The sequence below is a fragment of the Dasypus novemcinctus genome, chromosome 7 (genome assembly GCF_030445035.2).
Source record: "Dasypus novemcinctus isolate mDasNov1 chromosome 7, mDasNov1.1.hap2, whole genome shotgun sequence".
Taxonomy (NCBI): domain Eukaryota; kingdom Metazoa; phylum Chordata; class Mammalia; order Cingulata; family Dasypodidae; genus Dasypus; species Dasypus novemcinctus.
The window spans coordinates 69,675,209-69,694,564 of record NC_080679.1 but is presented as its reverse complement, the minus strand read 5'-3'; the positions used below and the strand labels follow the sequence as shown (position 1 = coordinate 69,694,564).

Here is a 19,356-nt window from a genome sequence, read left to right as displayed (position 1 = left end):
GAGGCCACAAGGAGGAAGTGGACCTTGTGCCTGTCATTCAGGGAGAGTGCCATCACCCCAAAGTTCAGAGGTGGTGAGCCCTGTGCCCTGCATTTTCGCAAGCCGGCTGCCATTCAGATGCTCAGAGAGGGCGAGGCCTTGAGCCCATGTTCTGGAGAGGCTAGCCACTGCGCTAAACGTGCTTAGAAGGGGTGGGCTGCCACCCCATCCGGCCCAGAGGACAAAACGTGGATCCGCAATGACTTTCAGAGCCTGAAATCTAACGGAGTTTGCCCTGCTGGGTTTCGGACGTGTTTGGGACCCATGATTCCTGTGTCCTTCCAGTTTCTTCCTACTGGAGTGGAAAGCTTATCCTCTGCCTGTCCCACCGTTGTATGTTGGAAGCAGATAACTTGTTTTCTAGATTTCACAGGTCTATCAGACAGAGAAATTTTGCCCTAATTTACGCAATTTATAGTCTCTTTCTTCTAATCCCAATCCAGTCCTGGGTGAAAAAGCATACTATTTTGATTTTCATTTCTTTAAATACTTCTGAGGTTGAATATTGTTTGACATGTTCTGTGAGTTGCCTGGTCCTGTACTTTGCCTGTTAGAAAGTTATCTTATCGATCTGTAAATGCTCTTTGTAATCTCCCTAATTGACATCTACTGTTTATTGTATTTGGTGAATTGCTTTCTTCTCTGCATTTTTATAAGTAATTCTCGAGACATTCTGAATATCTAGGTTTTTTTTAACTAGATTTTTCTCTTTGAGTAGTAAAAGTACCATTCTCATAAATTTATTTTTTAAAAGTTCAGATTTACTCTTTTTGTGTGTGTCCTATAAGTTTTCAAGGGACGTTGCTCTTACAGAAGACTGAAACCAGCATTGCAGCAGCAGTTCAGCAGCAAATCAAAAAGAGGGAAGACACAATCTGACGTTTTTCTGACTGCTGCTGCTGAGTTTGTTCTCCTTGGAAACGAGCCATTTTTAGCATAGTTTACTTGCCTTTACTTTGATCTATATGATCTCACCCCCACGTCCATCCACATCTAATCCTGGTCTTTATTTTCATTTGTTTTCAGAGTGTCCACATATTGGAAAGGACTGCTTCCTCTAGCACGGAGCCCTCTGTAAGTCGGCATTTTTTAGAACCGGAGCCAGCCCCCATCTCCAAGGTCAGTGACAGAGCATTGGTGCTTTCTCAGGAGGTACTATTAAACTGTAAATAACCTTTACACCTAAAGTAGCTCTGAAGCCAGTTGCTGGGTTAGCCTTCCATTTCTTTTTGCCCTAATATGTACAGTTCTTCTACTTTGGGTAAGGAGGCAGTAACAGGGATCATGCATTTTGGGGGGATTTTGCAGGATTACATCCAAAGGTCTAAAATTCTTTTTATTTGAAAGACAGCTAGGGACCCCATTTCAATTACCTGTTGGAGAGATGAATAATTATTTCAATGCAAGGCTAATAGAAAGAGATCATTGAGTCCTATAATAATAATGATGATGATGTAATAATAATAACTACTATTTATTAGCCACACATTGCATACCCAGCACTGTGTTAAGTGTTTAAATACATTATCCCTGTTTAATATAATCCTTATGAACATCTCTCTACAGCATAAGAATTTATTACATGTTACAAATTTGAAAACCAAGAATTAGGAACTTCCCCAAGTCAAAAAAAAGGTGGTAAGTAGCAGAGCAGATACAAAATAACGTCTTTCTAACTCCAGCCAATGCTTTTAAGCTGCACTACCTGTAAGGTAAAATAGTATCTACATGGAGAGGTTGGTATACATTCGGAGTTCTAATCTCCTCATATTTGACCTTCTTTGGAGTAAGCTCAGGGGAGAGCACCACAGATTATTTATTAAAACCTTTTCCCTTTCGTGGAAACTAGTACTCCCTCCCCTTCAGCCTTCTCTGCCTCAGACTAAGGAAATATCTAAATGCAGTTGGGTTTCAGTTACAAAAATCATAAAAAGAAGCTGAGGAGATGCCATCCTACTTATCCCCAAACCCTCATCTGACTTCCTGAGATAATTGATGAGCTGGCTACCTTATCAAGAATCTCTGAAAATAGAATGCATGCAGATTTTGAATTCTAATATTTAAAAAACAGCATTTTATTTCCTAAGAGGGTTAACATCTTAAAATGTATAACTGATCTTTCCTCTTTGCTTTTTCTATATTAAATACAATCTTTTATTCCATAATACCAGGATAGTAAATTGCCCTTTTTCCTGTATTGGAGATATAGTAAGAAAAGAACAAAAGAGCACAAAAAGTAAAGGACACTTTGCTACCCTAGTATTGTGAAATACACACATTTACCCTCTTTATACTTTGAAGTGATTACAAGCTGTAACGTTTATTCTATCACAGAAGAGTAGTTAAACTAATAAAGGTAAGTTAATAAAGGGTAAAAAATAACTTAGAAATGAAGAATGGCTGATCATTTCCATTTGAATGTCTGCTTGGTAAATATAACACCAACTCTCTTAGAAACCTCAGTTTCATCTTATAGGCAGTTAAAAGAGAGAATAAATATTGGGGCAATGAAGAAGGCAATTAACATTTATTGAGCCCCTCCTATGTGCCAGACACTGGACTAGTGCATTTAGTCTCTCAATCAGCAGGCAAGTTGATGAAGTGGGTACTAATATTATTCTCCTTTTATTCATAAGGAAACAGACTTGAGAGTATAATGTTGTCCAGAGTCAATTAGCTGGAAATATATGACTGGTAGAGCAGAGGGAAATAGAGACCATGATAGTGAGAGACACACAGAGAAAAGAAGACTTTATGCTCCAGTTACATGCAACTATTTATAGTTCCCTACACTTGTCATGCTTTCTTTCTTTCTTCCACTGCTGGATGTCTTCTTCTTCTATCATCCCTACCTAGAATGCTGTATCGCTTCCGTCCTCTTCCTAAGGGAATGCTGAATTGCCTATTACTCATTTAAGTGAAGCCTGCAAGAATTATTTGTCAATTGCTGCTCATCAACTCCCTACCCAGACCATCTTGTGTACCCTGTCTTGGAACCTACCACATTTATTTCTTGATTTTGCATTATGTCTTAGATTAGGTACCCTAGAAGCAGAGCCTGAGACTGAGCTTCAGGTTCTTGTGATGTATTGAGGGGGTGCTCTCAGGAGAAGGGAATGAGATAGAGCAGGGGTAGGAGCTAAGCAAGAATGGATTTCCGCTGGAGTCTCCCTTCATTCAGATCCCATGGAGAGCTCTGAAGCATGGATGGTACCTCTGAATTAACCTCACCAGAGGCAAGGGGAAACCTTTTGTTCCCTTAGTTATTTGTGCTCCTGTGTCTTTCAGTCAAGAGAGGCCTGGAGAAGCCTTGTGCAATAGCAGTCTCCCAGGCTAGAAGGTCCTAGCTATAGGTAGAGGGAGCTGGTCACCCACTAACAGTTCTTGGCAGCTGGGGCCTGGGTCCACTGGCCTGATGAAGGCATCTAGGTGGGGATCAACAGCATCCACTTCTCATTACAGCTCCAAGTTATTGCCCATTTGGGTCTTGCTGTAAGACTAAGAAAGCCTTGTTGTGTTTTGCATTAGTAGATACTATATCTCCTGGGGGCCCATGAGAGCAGAGGACCACATCCAACCCAGATTCTGCAGCATCCCACCATCTCTCAGTTCTTTTGAGAGAGGATGACCTGTGAGGCACTGGTTGGTGGTGGAAGAACACTAACATTTTCTATAATAGTGAAAATGTTGGTGTATTTGACTCAAGCCTTATACTTACTATCACTTATAGGCTTTTGATTCTTTTTAAATTATAAGTATACCTAGGGGGAGGCAGATGTGACCCAGTGGTTAGGGCGTCCGTCTACCACATGGGAGGTCCATGGTTCAAACCCTGGGCCTCCTTGACCCATGTGGAGCTGGCCCATGCACAGTGCTGATGTGCGCAAGGAGTGCCGTGCCACACAGTGTCCCCCGCATAGGGGAGCCCCACGCGCAGGGAGTGCGCCCCGTAAGGAGAGCCGCCCAGCGCGAAAGAAAGTGCAGCCTGCCCAGGAATGGCGCCGCACACATGGAGAGCTGACACAACAGGATGACGCAACAAAAAGAAACACAGATTCCCGTGCCGCTGACAACAACAGAAGCAGACAAAGAAGGCGACACAGCAAATAGACACAGAGAACAGACAACTAGGGGGAAGGGGAGAGAAATTAATTTAAAAAAATAAATAAATAAGTAAACCTAGGAATGTTGGAGACTTTTAAGCAGAAAATTAATCTTGAAATTATAAAAAAAAAAAATCCTCAACTTTCAGAAAAGAATTTTAGCTTTCTTAAGATAGACCTAGAGGAGGGAATTTGAGCATAAAGAAAATAGAATAGAGAAGGTTCTATCTTGTACTGTGGTGGGTGGTTTCATTTCCTATACACCTTGTTTGTCACCAGCATTGATAATTGAAATAGGGAGAATATCGTTTGCTCTGGTTTTGTCCTTTTGCCTCTTTGTCAAGTTGACAGCTTATTTAAGTGTAAGAACTATGTTAGGATTCTGTTCAGTTTCTTTTGCTGGCTTTGAATCAGAGAATGTAATTATTTGTTCAGAGCCTTTATGCTTAAGAAATATATTTTTAGTTTTCACCTTTTCAGTCTTAGCCCTTTTTCTTAAACCTCTGCAGTTAAATTTCCAAAGAAGAAAAAAACCACTATGATAAAAATGAGTGAGTAGCTACAGCCCAACAGGGGTAGGCTGTTAATACCTGTTTAATTAGAAAAAATAAATTTTAAAAAAATTGTGCTTATGTTAACTTGGTCACAATTTACTCTTTAAATTTGAATCTAGCATCTTCTAGACCAATGAAGGGATTCACATCACTCACCTGTGGAGTTGTATTAACATACAGATGTTTATGACCTACCTTAGACTTTCAGAATCTCTCTACTTGATATTCTTGATATAGTTTTGGTATATGCTAATTTTGTCCTTGTTATATCCATGGTATATTATACAGAGAACCTTACATTTTATATCTGAAAGTTATTTTCTCTATAAATATAGTTTTCATCATTTTTAATAAATTAGATGTACTATCCACATTTTTGGGTGAGGAGCATTTGTACTTAATATTGTTTCCACTTGCACAAGTTACACAGAGTATATTTTTCATCACAAGTGCACAGGGAGTAAATCAAAGGTAAACAAATAAGATTCCAAGTAAGATCTGGCCAGAAATAAAAATGCTATTCTTCTAGAGATGCTATACATGAATGTCATGTCATTAAATACAGATGATATCTCTCCAAGAACAGAGAGAACACTAATGAATATATTTACACATATATGGAGAGTTATTTTAATTTCTTGGCTATGCCAGACTTGAAATCAGGAAAACTCCATCATTTTTATGGAATAGATTGTTATCTCTTTTCCAGGGAGAATCGAAAACCCCAAGTACTGATCTTTTCATAAGGACCTACCATTTTCTCCTATTATTCTAACATTATTTAAATGCAGTACTCACTTGTTAAATGCAACTCAGTATAAATGGGGATGCCAGAGTGGTCTGCTTGGTACTCAGAATAAGACCACCTGTACTTGTAAATTGTCTAAAAACTTGCAATACCACCTGCAGTTGTCTCATCAGAAGCATTAAAATCAAATCACTATCTATTTAACAGCTTTGACTAGATCAAATCACAGTTTCTGTTATAGTTATCTCTATGCATAAAACCATTTCTTGGGTTGTGTTCTTATGTAGAGGGAAATTACAGACCCTTTACAGGGTTCTTAATATTAGCCAAATGAGCGCCAGTAGGTGTGTTTCTGTAAGACAGATAGTTGAGTCACCAGGAAGACCAAGAAGATGAAGAGAAGATGCTAGTCTCAGTTTGCCTCCCTAAGGAGAGGTGGGGTTCGGCATGGAAGACAGAGGCATGTTGTTGGTTTTAGAGCAGGGATTCTTAACAAGAGGTCTGTGAGGTTGAATTGAAATTTTAAAAAAATCTTTCTGACGGGGACGTGTTGGTGCAGGTGTGATATATTTATTAAATATTACACAGAACACTGTGGACTTAGCAAGGGTCCATGGTTTTCACCTGACTGGCAAAGGGATCCATTGGGGGGGGGGATGGTTAAGAACCCCTGGTTTAGAGCTTTTCAAAGGCCAGTGTATCCTACCCTCAATGACAAATGGCATTTGAATGAAGCAGTCTTGAGCCCCTTCTCTTGGAAACAACGTTTTATGCAAAAACCCTACCCCACTGACCCATGTGTGGACTTAAACATACAGATTTGACTTGGCTATAGGCAAGCCATTTCTGTGATCAAGAGAGGAAGAGGAAAGAGGAATGGGTGGTGAATGTGTAGCCTTCTCCCTCCTGAACCCATGGCTGTCATCAGGAATTAATTATAGGAACTTTTCCTCTGAGCCCTGTGGGAGCTCACAGTCCTTCATCAGGGTTCTGGCCAGCCACTGGCCATTTGGGCTGATAGATCTATCTGCCCTGAGTTGAAATCCATCCTCCATTCCTGCTGAGGCCTTTGACCTGTGGTCTAAGGCTAATTTCTGATTGGGCATATCTTTTTAGAAGGTAACTTCCCAAGTCAGTTTGGGATGGGCATTCTGCAGAGACCTTCCCTGATCCATGGGCATATCCAGCTTTTGGAAGCTGAGGCAGCAGAGCAGGTTATATTGAGATATTTTGCCTCCCTGAGTTGAGGCGGGATTATAGCAGTTATGCACAGGATGTGAAAAGTCTTTTTTCTTCCTTCCTCAGGAGCCACTACTTCTGCTTAACTGTTAAAAGGGCACCGCTGGATGGTGAAAAATTTTGGTAATGGACCGTGGTATTGGTGGCACACAGTGCTGTGAACGTAACTCATATCACTGAGTTATTATATGGAAGTGGTTAAAATGGGAAACTTTGTGTTGTATATATGTTACCAAATTAAAGATCATAAAAAAAAAAAAAAAGGTGCTATCGCTGTCCTGGGTGTCACCAGACATGCCTGAGATCTAGAATATGGGCTCTTGGTGTGTTTGATGGGTCAGTGGTTATTTTACAGTTTCATGGGGCCTTCGAAATCACCTGTCCTGGGCTTTTAAAATGCAGAATATCGCTAAGGTCCAGGGATAACAGGAAAGAAGACCCAATAGAGACTGTAGAAAATTAGGACAGGTAGGCTTCACACAGGCTTTCAGAAAATGCTAGAAAGGTAGATTTTCAAAATCTGAAGTCTTCTGATTTTTAAGTGTTGGCATCTCACTCATTTTTTTACAATACACTAGACGAGCAAAATGAATAAGCCTCGTAGACGGAGGACACTGGGATCGAGTCACGGTGGCTAACAGATGGTGGCGATGGTGTGGCCGCTGGACCCCGGGGTTCTGTCGCTGCGGTCTGCTGCTCCACAGGGCGAGTGTGTTTTGGTGTGTGCTGAGCAAGCAAGGCATTTTATGTGCACTCTGAAATGCACAGAACCTCACCCAAAGGAAACGGACGACCACAGTGCTGCTCATTAGTGTTAATGGCAGGTTGCGAACCACTTTAGACCCACTGTGGCCCATGCCATTTCTAAGCTGAAAGTCAGAGCCATACACAACTAATTGAACATTTGTCACTAAAACAGCCTTATTTTGAAATTTTAAAGTGCCTCAGTGCCCAGAGATTAACTGTCTGGAAAAAGGCATTTTAAACATTTTGAGTACAGGTAATCAAAATTCCATTCTACTCCAGAGAGACAAGGTGACGCCAGTGAGTCTGTGGTGGACCCCAACTACCTCCAAATCTACCTGAAAAATTCATTTTAATTCTGATTAAAAGTGCTTAGCTTGTGTGTGATGGTAGAATTTGCCCTGGAATGTTGCCCTTTTAGTGGGTTGTGTGTTGGTTTAAAAGCAACTTCTATTTAACAATCTGCCTTAAGTGTGTCATAAACCACCTAGAAACATGTGATTTGTTTTTCTTCATTTTTCTCAGGAAGCTGACAGCTGGGAAATTATAGAAGGGCTGAAAATAGGCCAAACCAATGTCCAGAAGCCAGACAAACATGAAGGCTTTATGCTGAAGAAAAGAAAATGGCCTTTAAAGGGCTGGCACAAGGTAAAATTTTCATCATGTTTATGTTCAGACCATCTTCATAAATAGAGAGGATCTTATCTGATATCATTAGGAAGGAAACCAAGACTCTGGTTGTGTGTATAAAATTAATATTCCAGGCCTTGTCTTAATCAGGTGGGCTTCAACCTAATATACCTTCTTAAGTCTGAGATCTGTGATGTAATATATATACAGAGAGGAAAAAAATTTACATGGTATTGAAAATCCAATTTGTACACATTGTTTTATAATCTGCTTTTTTCACTAAAATTAATATAAATATGTTGTCATGCTATTATGTATTCTTCTAAATACGAGATGCTTTTTAAATGTTTGCATGTATTCTATTGGATAGGTTATTATTGCATATCTCACCACTTTTTTAAACCAATTACCTCTTGCTGGATATGTGGGACATGTCTAATTTTTTTACTGTTACGATGTTATGACATCTTTATATATGAATTTCTATTTAATTCCTTGGCATAGATTCCTAGAATTATTGCTCCTGGTGCAAGCTAAAGTTGGAAAAATCACTGATCCTGGAAGTTGGTTTACTACTCTTTAAAGTATTTGGTTTATTCCTCTTCCCTCTCTGCCACATCCTTTTACAATGTCCTACTTTTAATTAGGGAGAAAATATTTTTTACTTCATTGTTTTAATGATCTGAGTAGCAAGAATTTTGTGATCCTTAAAAGAGAGGGTTGTCTTCCATTTTCAATATTCACCCTTTGATAGATGATCCCAAGTCTGCTCTGAAATCAACTTGAAGACTAAGCTCAGCTGCTTGCCACAACTGCTCTTTATAGTTGCATTCAAAGTAGAGAGGTTATGGAGATAACTTCCTTGAGGAAATATATTTTTTGTTTTTTAAAGGAAAAATCGAAAAATGAATATAGATAGGAAATGTTGCCCCAGTTCCCTGCCTGTGAGGATGGAATGAAAGCAGATTAGAGGCTCCTGACTAACAAGCCCTCTCCCTCATCAGAATCATCTCTCCTGAACCCATAATATTGTTCCAGTACCTGGAATCTTTCTTCACCCTTGTTCTTCCTTGGGTTTTGGCCCAACTGGCCATACTTCTTTCCAGGATTTGTCTTTCATTCTGACCTTACCACTTCGCAATTCCTTAAATCAATGGCCTTGCTGATCTCTCGCTATGGCTGTCCTATAAGTTATCCCTTCTAAGATTCTTTGATAGATAGAAGTGCATAAACAAAAGAAAAAGGTCAACGAAACAAGTTTTATATGACTCAAGTTTGGTTTAGCATTCTTTAAGTCCATATTTCAACAAAACTGGCTGTGTTTGAATGACAACTCTTTCTGAATCATGCCTTCAAACATCTTGCTATATAAATAGTTGGAGATTCTCTCTTGCCTTTTCTCTTGGTCTCTAATGCTACCATGTATTTATTCAAGCCTCATTCCATTTGATTGCCCAAGGCATAATGGCCGTTGTGTATCCAAGTGCTTTTTGCTTGTAGAGATTCTTCTGATATTTACTTGTCCCCAGAGCCTGTAAGAAGGAGGTTACCAGAAACTTCTTTTGCCTTACTTGTCCTTGTACCTGACTGCATGCCCCCTAAGCAGCTAAGAATAACTGAATCACATAAAAACTTCCCAGCAGAGTAATTTTCCAGCAACAGAAAGACTTCCCGACTCTGTACTAGACGAAGGTGCTGGACTCATTGTTTGATTAGGTCTTGGGAGTGTTTTTCTGCTGTGAATTATCCAGGGGACGAAAATCAGCAGAAAGTTCCTAAATGTATGTGGAGCAAGAATGGCAAGATCTGTTCACATCTCCTTTTACTAATACTGAAATGCAAAAGTTTTGCTCAGTAGAGATGTGAACATATTGCTAAAGCCACTTCTTAAACTTTCCAGATAATTCATTATTCACAGATCCAGTCCTGTAACTAAAACCTCTTCTCTAACATACTTGAGCATTTTCAGAAATTGTCCATGGCGTCCAGGGGGAAGTTCAGCAGTCACCCCCAGGGTGGAAAATTCCATGTAAACAAGGTCCTCATAGAATTGTTCTGTGTCCTAACTCAGGTTATTCTTTCCTGTATCTGGCAGGAGACAAGGCATTTAGTTCATAAAATTATGTTTGCTCATTTCTCACTTTCAGAAATATCCCATGTGTTTCATTCAGAAGGTCATAGTTGCAGACTCTGAAATTTCCTCCCTTGTAAGAGAGACCATGGTGAAAAGACACCGTTCTCTCTGATTACCTTTTAGTGTGATATGCCATGTCCAGGTACACTGAATCTGGATACATTAAAATGATCAAACGTATTGATTACAAAATGCCACGCACTGTTGAGCCCACACTTGTGAATGTTTTCTATGATTCAAAATATAGACGGTAACTGTGGGTTGTTTGCTTCTCGCAGCGCTTTTTTATCCTGGATAATGGAATGTTAAAGTATTCAAAGGCACCACTTGATGTAAGTAGCACACAAGGCATGTTTCAAAGATTGATTTAGATTTCTGCTTGAAGTGAGTAAATACCATAACTGTGTGCTTTATGCTTTAGTTACTAACTTTGTGCATTTCTGTGCCTTTAAAATTTAGTGAGCTACCAAAACTCTGTGTTCCATAAATGGTATATTTTAATGCTAACACTCAAGCTAGTGTAAAATCCCAAACTGGTATACGAGGACTTACTTTAACCATTTTGATGTATGCTATTAGAAACACAAACTTAACTGTAAGATGACACAAAAATAAAATGACACTTTCTCTTGGAGAGAAAATCCAAATTGGCTCTTTTCTGTATCTGTCAATGAACTGCTTTTTGTGCTTTTTTTTTGAGATTTAAAGCAACCTTTGTTCTGGTTGATATTCTTTCAAAACCTGTCTTTTGAATTTCATTTCTATTTTATACATCCTGATTTCTAGGGAAATCCCAGCTCACCAAAAGAATTCCAAATTGTTTTTCTTTGATATAACAAAGTAATTTGCATGCAAAACTAGACCTTTCCCTCCTTGTTCTCACTGTGGTTTAGGGGAAAGAGCAGAGGACTCAGATCTATGTTTTATTCCTGTCTCTGCCTTCCAGTCAGCTGTGTCCTTGATCAGAAGAGGGCAGCCAGAAGCTAGCACCTGCTGTTCTGTGCCCTCTAGTCCCAGCTGCCCAATTCTGCCCCAGCAGCTGTTTTCCAGCTGATTACTTGGGGATGTTCCTGGTTGTCCATCAAAGGTTGACCATAGTTATTTTAGGAACCATTAAAGATGACTTTTTGGGATATAAGCTGTACAATATAGAATTATGAAGATTTGACATTATAGGTTATACCAAAATCAAGAAGACACGAAGTTTTACTTACTGAAACTGGTAATCACTGCAACTTCAAATACCCTCAGGTTAAAAGAACTTTAACAATTTTTTCTTTTTCTCATATATATGTTAAAGAGTACATTGAACTTACTTAATACAGAAACACATCTAATTGCATATCTTTCCAGCCTACTTACTAGTCATTTGATTTCAGATTCAAAAAGGGAAGGTCCATGGGAGCATTGATGTTGGCCTCTCGGTTATGTCAATTAAAAAGAAAGCACGGAGAATAGACCTTGACACAGAAGAACACATCTACCATTTGAAGGTGAAATTGCCCTTAAACAGTTTCTCTGCCATTATCAAGGGAAATCTCTTGCCTACATCAGTGGCAAGTGGGATACTGATTTCATAGTTACCACCTTCTGTTGTTCATTGTTTTAGGTGAAATCCCAGGACTGGTTTGATGCATGGGTCTCCAAACTGCGCCATCACCGATTATATCGTCAGAATGAAATTGTGAGATCGCCTAGAGATGCTAGTTTTCATATATTTCCTTCAACCTCCACAGCTGAATCCTCACCAGCTACTAATGTTTCCATGGTGGATGGAAAGGTATAACTGTGCTATTAAAAAAATCAGCCTGGAAGTTGCTAAGAAAATTATGCAAGCAAATAACTGAATCTCATTGGAAAAAAACAGAGAGAGAAGGTTGACTTTGCAGCCTAAGGCTCAGAAGACAACAGTGACAGTTGGCATCAAAGTTAATCACAAGTATAGATTAGGTTGAGATGTGAATCACCAAGAGAATGAATAGTTATTTGTCCTTTCTATAAATGACTGCATCCTAATTTTATGTGGCTTTGTAGGAATATTAAGAAGTAATCAGCATCCTGAAATCCAGTGCCTCCTGGAGGTGGTAATAAAGAGCTGAAGACCCCAAAGTTTTAAAATGAAACTTGCTTTCCTGCCTTGTGCTTTAATATATAAATGACCCAGAAAGAGACCAATAAATTTTCCTGTGAAGTTAATGTGAGTAAGTGGGACATAATATAAATAGTAACTTATTAGAGTGACCAGGTACTGTGTGAAGTACTTGACACCCCTTCATCTCTAATCTTTAATATAAGCAAAGCTCAGAAAGAGTAAATAATTTGGGCTGTAAGAAGAGTTCATTTTCTCTAGTGCTGGAAATTTGCCTATTAAAAAAGCCAAGTTTAAGATAGGCTGGGAGGTAGCGATTTGATTCAGTAACTAGGATTTTTGAATTATAGTTCAATTGCACTGCCCGGATGTGTTCCAGCACATGTTGTGACATGAAATTAAGAACAGATACAGCTCTGAAGAAACTGGCTGCCACAGGAGTTGGGTTCCAGTTTCAGAGCAGATTCTGCTTATCTCTTCTTACTTGCTCAGGAATGTGTGTAATAAATATATCTAAGTTTCCTTTGAAAAACCTTGAAAAATCTCATGGAGTAACTGCAAGACTAATCAAATCAGATTAAATGAAATATTACTCTATTCAGTTTTTGTTATTTCAGTGGAAATTAAGTAATTTTTGTTAAATCTCATTAATTGCATTTCATATTGGCTTTCAAACCTTATGTCATTCTTTGCCAGCGTTGCCAAGAACTATGCCTATCTAATCATCTTTCTCCTAGGGATAGGATATTGGACTACCAAACAGTTCTGCAGTGAAAGAGAATGAGCCAGGCAGTCTCAGAGGGTTAGGATGAAAGGCCAGTTACAGAACGACCCAGAGCAAGATGCCCAGCGTGGTCCCCAAGCTTCCCTGCTTCTCCTGTGTTCTCACCACAGGGTAGAATGAATTTCCAGAATTAGTCCAAATGAAATGAGAGATGTATCCCAGATGGACCTTTTAAAAATAAGTGTGTAATTCTTTTGTTCTTCTAGCTTTTGCCTATGTCTTTGGTGCAGTGTTAATGAAAGATGTAATATTTTCCTCCTAGTGTTATTTGCTAAATAACTTGGGTGATATCTGACAATGGAGAACTGAAACCAAATCCTCCCACTGTTTGCCTGTGAATAAAAAAGCTCTTCACTTCTGGTTTTCATCGAAGAGCTACTGCTCTAGTTACAAATGACATACCCCAAAGATCTAACTCTGTGAAAGATTTCCATTACCTTTATCAAAATGTAATGAAGGGTGAAAAGAGCTTTTTATCACTTTGCTTGCATTCTAAGTAGCAAATTATGAGGCTTCTGAATGTTAATTGGTTTGTGGTCCTGTGTAGGTAATAAATAAGTCTGGGTTTGCTAAGTATGGGCATCATTCACTTCATAATGATTTAGAAGAGACAAAATCAGTTGTAATTGAAGACTACAATCAAATATGGATTTTTAAAGTTGCTTCAGCTTCTTGGGAAATAAGTTTCTACATTTTTCTCCAAGTGTTTACTGTATTCACCTTAGTACATAAGTACTTCATATAACTTTAGTTTAGTTCACATAAAATCCCTGTAATGGAAAGTCCATCAGCTCTAGATAATAATAGCTTCCCGAGACCATCTTTTTATAGGTTACCATTTCCAATATGCACTCAAACCATTATAGAGGTTGCTTGCTGATGGATAATGTGTTTAGAAGTCCCATGTGGTTGACGAGACCTTGAACTGATCATAAGGGTACAGCTTTTGAAAAACAGGAGCCTTCAATCATGAACTTAGTACTGGACTAAGAATACTGTATCAAGTATGACTTACTGAGTAATTAAAAAATACTAGGAATTTGGGATGGCAGGTGATTGAATATACACTATACTTAAATATTATCCCTTTCATTGAATGATGGAGATAGCAGTTTGTTGAAAGTATTATTTTGATGACATTCCTCATAATAGGAGCATATGAATTTTGGCTTCACAGGAACATGCTATCCTTTAGCAAAGGAGTTTCCTTTATGTTTTGAGTGTGCCCCCCCCCCTTTTTTTTAATGTTTCTTTGAGGATATTGTGTGTGTGTGTGCATGGTTTCTTATCATTTAAATATACTCCCTGCTTAGTGTAACCAAGCATTTCATCTGTGTTTTTATTCACTGTAGGTACAACCAAATAGCTTTCCATGGCAGTCCCCTCTACCCTGCAGCAATAGCCTCCCTGCAACCTGCACGACTGGCCAGAGTAAAGTGGCAGCCTGGTTACAGGACTCAGAAGAAATGGACAGGTGTGCAGAAGGTTAGTTCTTTCCCAGTGTGGGCTATGGAAACAAGCCAGAGAGAGAGGAGGAGGGAGAGGAATAGCAGGTCAGCACCTTTCGCCCCCATTCCCCTTGGATGCCTTGACCTTTCCTTTGTATTATTTTTCTAGACCAGGTATTTCTTCATCCCATGACACAGGCTTTCCTGTCATTTGTCCTGCATACTGAGTCTGCCGAGTCTGATTTTTGCCCTTACCCTGACTACCACCCACTGAAACCCTCTCACCTCATCTCATACCATTTCCCTTCTGGCTGCATTAGCCTCCCCCACTCTGAGCCGGGGCAGTCACACCAGTGAGCCCTGCCTTTTTTCCTGCTCTTTCTTGCCTGCAGAACAAGGCGACGTTCCCTGACAATGCCGCAGTGAGCGTGGACGGCAAAATTCCAATGTGCTGCCTTTTGTCCCCCTGTTCCCTGTTAGTGGAGGCCTGTGGTTCAGTTATAATTATTCTGAACTAATAGATAATTTCTTCATTCTGCCATCTCTGAGCCTCTCACTCTCCGGAAAACCTTCCTCCTTCCTTGGAATCGACAAAGCTTGTTCCCAAACTAAGTCCACAGACTGTTTCCTTTCTAGGAAACAGTTTTTATTTGACCTTCAGAAATGAGGAAAACGGGAAATATCAAAAGTATTTAATAAGGTAAATTAATTTCATTTTTAAAAACTATTTTGAATTTATACTGGACCTTTTTTGACATTAAAATATTTTTCTTTTATGAAATAAAAAGTAGATTTTTTTGGTGTCCTTACTTAGAAAAAATTGAAATTTGTCAATCTGTGTTGGTCCCCAAACTAAAAAAAAAAATGTATATATTTTTTACTATACTGGTCTTTGAACTCCAAAAGCCTGAAACATTTTTGTCAGCCTGTGATACCACATCCTAAATACCATCTTCATGTGAAAATAGGATTTTAAAAGGAAAGTCATATTCATAAGACATTTAAGACGTTCTTATGGAACGTTTAGCCAACATTCCATAAGAAGGGTTTTCATCAGATGTATTTACCAAACACATAGATGTTATTTGAGTATCTTAACTTCAGGTTGGGAAAAGATGCTGAATCTCAGTTTCCTAGAACTCCGCGGGTTTGCCTCAGCAGGAGTTCTGTATGTTTCCACCTCCCCTCTAACTTCTGTGGCCTTCCACACTTCCATGGTGTACACATTGCCTGCATTGCTGAAAAGTCAATGGGAAAACAGCTGTTCATCCGACCACAATGAAAATAGCCCCTCATCCAACCAAAACGGGTCCGTGTGAGCTTTGAGGCCGAGAAGCCCCAGGCTGGGGGTGATGCACTGGCCTCCTGCGCGCTTCCAAATACCCATGGGACTCCTCCCTCATGCCCCCTCTCTAGTCTCAGGGATGATCCTCCTCCCCACCCCAAATTATCTACCTGTGTCCTCCACCCTCTCTTTCTCATCTCCTCCAGGAGTTAGTGCAGTAATTATCTCCTCTCCTGGAGACAACCTCCGTCTCTCCCTCCCTCTTTACCTTCAGGCACACTCACCTGTTCCTGCCATTGCCCACAGACTACATCTTCTCACCCATACTTGACTTTTGCCCTTTTGCTCTTTGGGAAAAGCATTCTTGGTAGCAGGAGGCATTTATTTCCTACCGGTCCTCAGGCCTCTTACTTGCCCTATAGGACCTTCTTTAATCAGTCTCCTCCCTTAGGTCTCATGAGGTTTTCCTCCTCTGACTGTTCATTCTGTGCTTTGCTGGGCTTCTGTGGCCACCCTTGGTTGTGGGGACGATCGTGATTCAGTGCACTTACCTTTTTCAGTAATAGGAACTATAGTTTTTATATGCTCATTATGGGCCAGCACTGAGCTAAACCCTTTAAATATATGGTTTTATATAAATCTTCAGAATAGTACCAGGCAGGGATTATGAGCCATATTTTTATAGACTGAGGAAACCAAAGCTCAGACAGATCAAGTAACTTGCCCAGGTTGCACAGCAAGTACATGGCAAAGCTGAAAAGCTAACCCAGGCCAAAGTGATTCTAATTTAACTATGATTTGTGCTTTCAAACTGACAGGCACACTCCTAATTTCAACAGAAATCTCTATTTTGATGATGACGGTGATGGTGGCGATGGTGGTGATGGCGTTAGTGGAGGCGGTGGGTGGTGGTGGAGGTTGTCGGTGGTGGAGGTGCTGGTGATGGCCGGTGGTGGTTTTGGTGGTGGTGGTCTAACAGCTGATAGGTATGGACCCTTCCCTTGTGCCAGACACTCTTCTAAGTGTTTTACATGATTAACTCATTTAATCCTGTTAAGTATGTTTTACAGATAAGGAAACTTAAGTACAGAGAAGTTAGATCACTTGACCAAGTTAATCGAACTTGTCACAGTAGAGCTGGGATTCTCACTCCAAAACTTGTGCTCTTAATCACTGCACTGCACACCTCTCCCAAAGGCAGAGAACTCTCTTTAAATCTCAAATTAGTATCAGCCTGTGCTACATTCACACCACTCCACTTTGCTCTGGGCCATTTCCATCTGAATGTTTGTAGCACCACCACTTCAGCCTGTCTGAAGCTGAACTCCATCTCTCCCCTGCAGGTGGCCTCAGCTCCTGGACATCGCTCTTTCTGTCTGTGCTATTGACATTTCTCCATAACCACCCCCAAAACTGCAGTTGCCTTTCACCTTCCCTCCCTGTTCATCCAGCTGATACTGAGTTCTCTGTAATTTCTTTGAAGACACTCCGTCATCCCGCATCTACCCTTTCCTTGGAGTCTATTCCTGCTTTCCACTAAGACAAGGGCTCGCCACTCACATCTCATCTCTGTGCTGTCCCACGGTGCCTGGCTGGCCTCCTCACTCTCGGGCTCTTGCTCCGCTGCCTCATCCCTCCAGGGGCTCCTTGAGCGTGAGTGCAGACCTTGGGCCAGCACTCCGCGGGCGCTATTCCACTGCACTTAGCCATGAGAGTAGATATTGCTAGCGTCCCCACTTTGCAGATGAGAAAAGGAAGGGCATGGAGGTTAAGAAACTGGCCCAAGATCCTGCAGCTGCTGTGATAGAGAGGTTGGGACTCCAGCCAACTCACATTTGACTAACCACAAAGCTAATTCTATTTTCACTTCATAATGTTCCCTCAGGACTGATGTTTCTTAAAATATCTTCTATGTGAAACCCTTTAAGTAGTCTCCATTGCTCTAGGGCTTTGGTCTAAACTGCTTAGCCCAGCATTTTACATCCAGCATTTCAGCTTTCTGGTCCTCCCTACCCTTCCAACCTTTCCTTCAGTAGGTCCTCTGAGCAGAGTCCGTAACCCAACTAAACGTATTTGCTACCTCCTGAATGCACTTGCGTGTTCCCACCTCCATGCCTTTGCACAGGTTGTTCTCCCCAACCTGGAGTGCCCTCTTTGCCCTTCTCCACCTTTCTATTTTACTGAATCTTTCTGAATAATCATTCAGACCGAGAACAAATTCCATGCTCCCTTTTAAGTCTGCTCTCACTAGCTCACACTACAGGAACACTCCCTTTCCTAAACTCCCATGACACTTTGTTTTGGTCCATCTTGACCATTTGTTACAGAGAGCGCTCAATATTGAGAATGGTTGGGTTTCAAAAGTTCATCATGTAACATCTTACTGAATCCCTGATAAATCTGATTGATAGTTCTAACACTTAAAATGGATCACTGTCAATAAACCTGGAATCTGAGGGGTATTGCTTGGATTTTAGAATGCATGTTTTTCCATAGAAACAAAATGTCAAGTTGTTATCCTCTTGTATATACAGTGATATATGACATCATTTAAAATGGGTACATGATGGTTCACCATACAAATTGCTCATTGTGGTTTTTTACCACCAAAGTATAAACTCCACTCCATGAATCTTATTTGTTGTAATCCCTGTGCTTAGAACTGTGCTGGGTCACAGTGTCTTCCCAATGAATGGTACTTAAGCAGAAGAATGCATGATTGACTGTGGATGTATCCTAACTTCTTTAACCATCCTGTGTTTGGACTATATGTTTCTTTTCGGAACAAGGCAAGGCATGAGGAGAAAAATAAGTAAATTGTTTCTAATTTTTCATTATTATAAAAAAATCTAGGCAGTCCTTTCTTAGCATAATTTTTCCTTTTTTCGAGATTCTAAAGTTAGATTTAACAGTAATGTAATTCCAGATATTTCTTTTTTTGGGTATTTTTATTGTCTTGAGCAAATCTTTATATTCCTTCTATACAGCTAGATGCTTAGGTAATCAGTGAAATCCTTTACTTCCATATTTCATATGATGAAAGAATGGTGTGATATGTTCCAAATTAAAACTCTAGCAGTGTGGTTAGATAGAGTATCGTCAGTACCCCTTAATGACCGTTTCTGATTTTCATAGAACTTTTCACCATCTCAGTTACTACTCTAAGATAGAGAGGTAAATATCATCATCAGCATGTGACAGGGATGAAACGGCCACCCGAAGATGCAAAGTCAGTCTCCTGACTCTAGGTTGTGGGTTCTTTGCCTTGAATTGAATTCATTCACAAACTTTTCCTTCCACTCTTCTAGACAAAGGGTTGATGCTATTTTGATAGTTTTAAGCCCCATTCCATGCTTACACAGCATAATTTGCGTAGAATAATCACAACTCTTAAGAAGCCCGACTATAACATTTACCCTGTATAGAAGGTTCAATGACTGGTAACAAAGATAATGTCAAATCAAGTCCCTTCCAGCACGATGCTTACAATGTAGTTTTGTTCTTTAAAAGGCAAGTTAGAATGTAGGTCCTTTTCTAGCCATCCCCTTTCTTTCCTCCC

General features: G+C 40.0%; 1 protein-coding gene across 6 annotated transcripts in view; it reads left to right on the top strand.

The window, feature by feature from the left end:
* OSBPL6 (oxysterol binding protein like 6) overlaps positions 1-19,356 on the top strand; it is a 236,892-nt gene that overhangs the window by 166,815 nt on the left and 50,721 nt on the right. For all 6 annotated transcript variants that reach the window (XM_058300587.1, XM_058300586.1, XM_058300583.1 and 3 more), the window contains exons 5-10: positions 1,066-1,158; positions 7,953-8,075; positions 10,470-10,523; positions 11,571-11,684; positions 11,801-11,971; positions 14,417-14,549. In XM_058300587.1, coding sequence (XP_058156570.1) covers positions 1,066-1,158; positions 7,953-8,075; positions 10,470-10,523; positions 11,571-11,684; positions 11,801-11,971; positions 14,417-14,549 — 688 coding nt within the window. The remainder of the gene's footprint in view (positions 1-1,065; positions 1,159-7,952; positions 8,076-10,469; positions 10,524-11,570; positions 11,685-11,800; positions 11,972-14,416; positions 14,550-19,356) is intronic.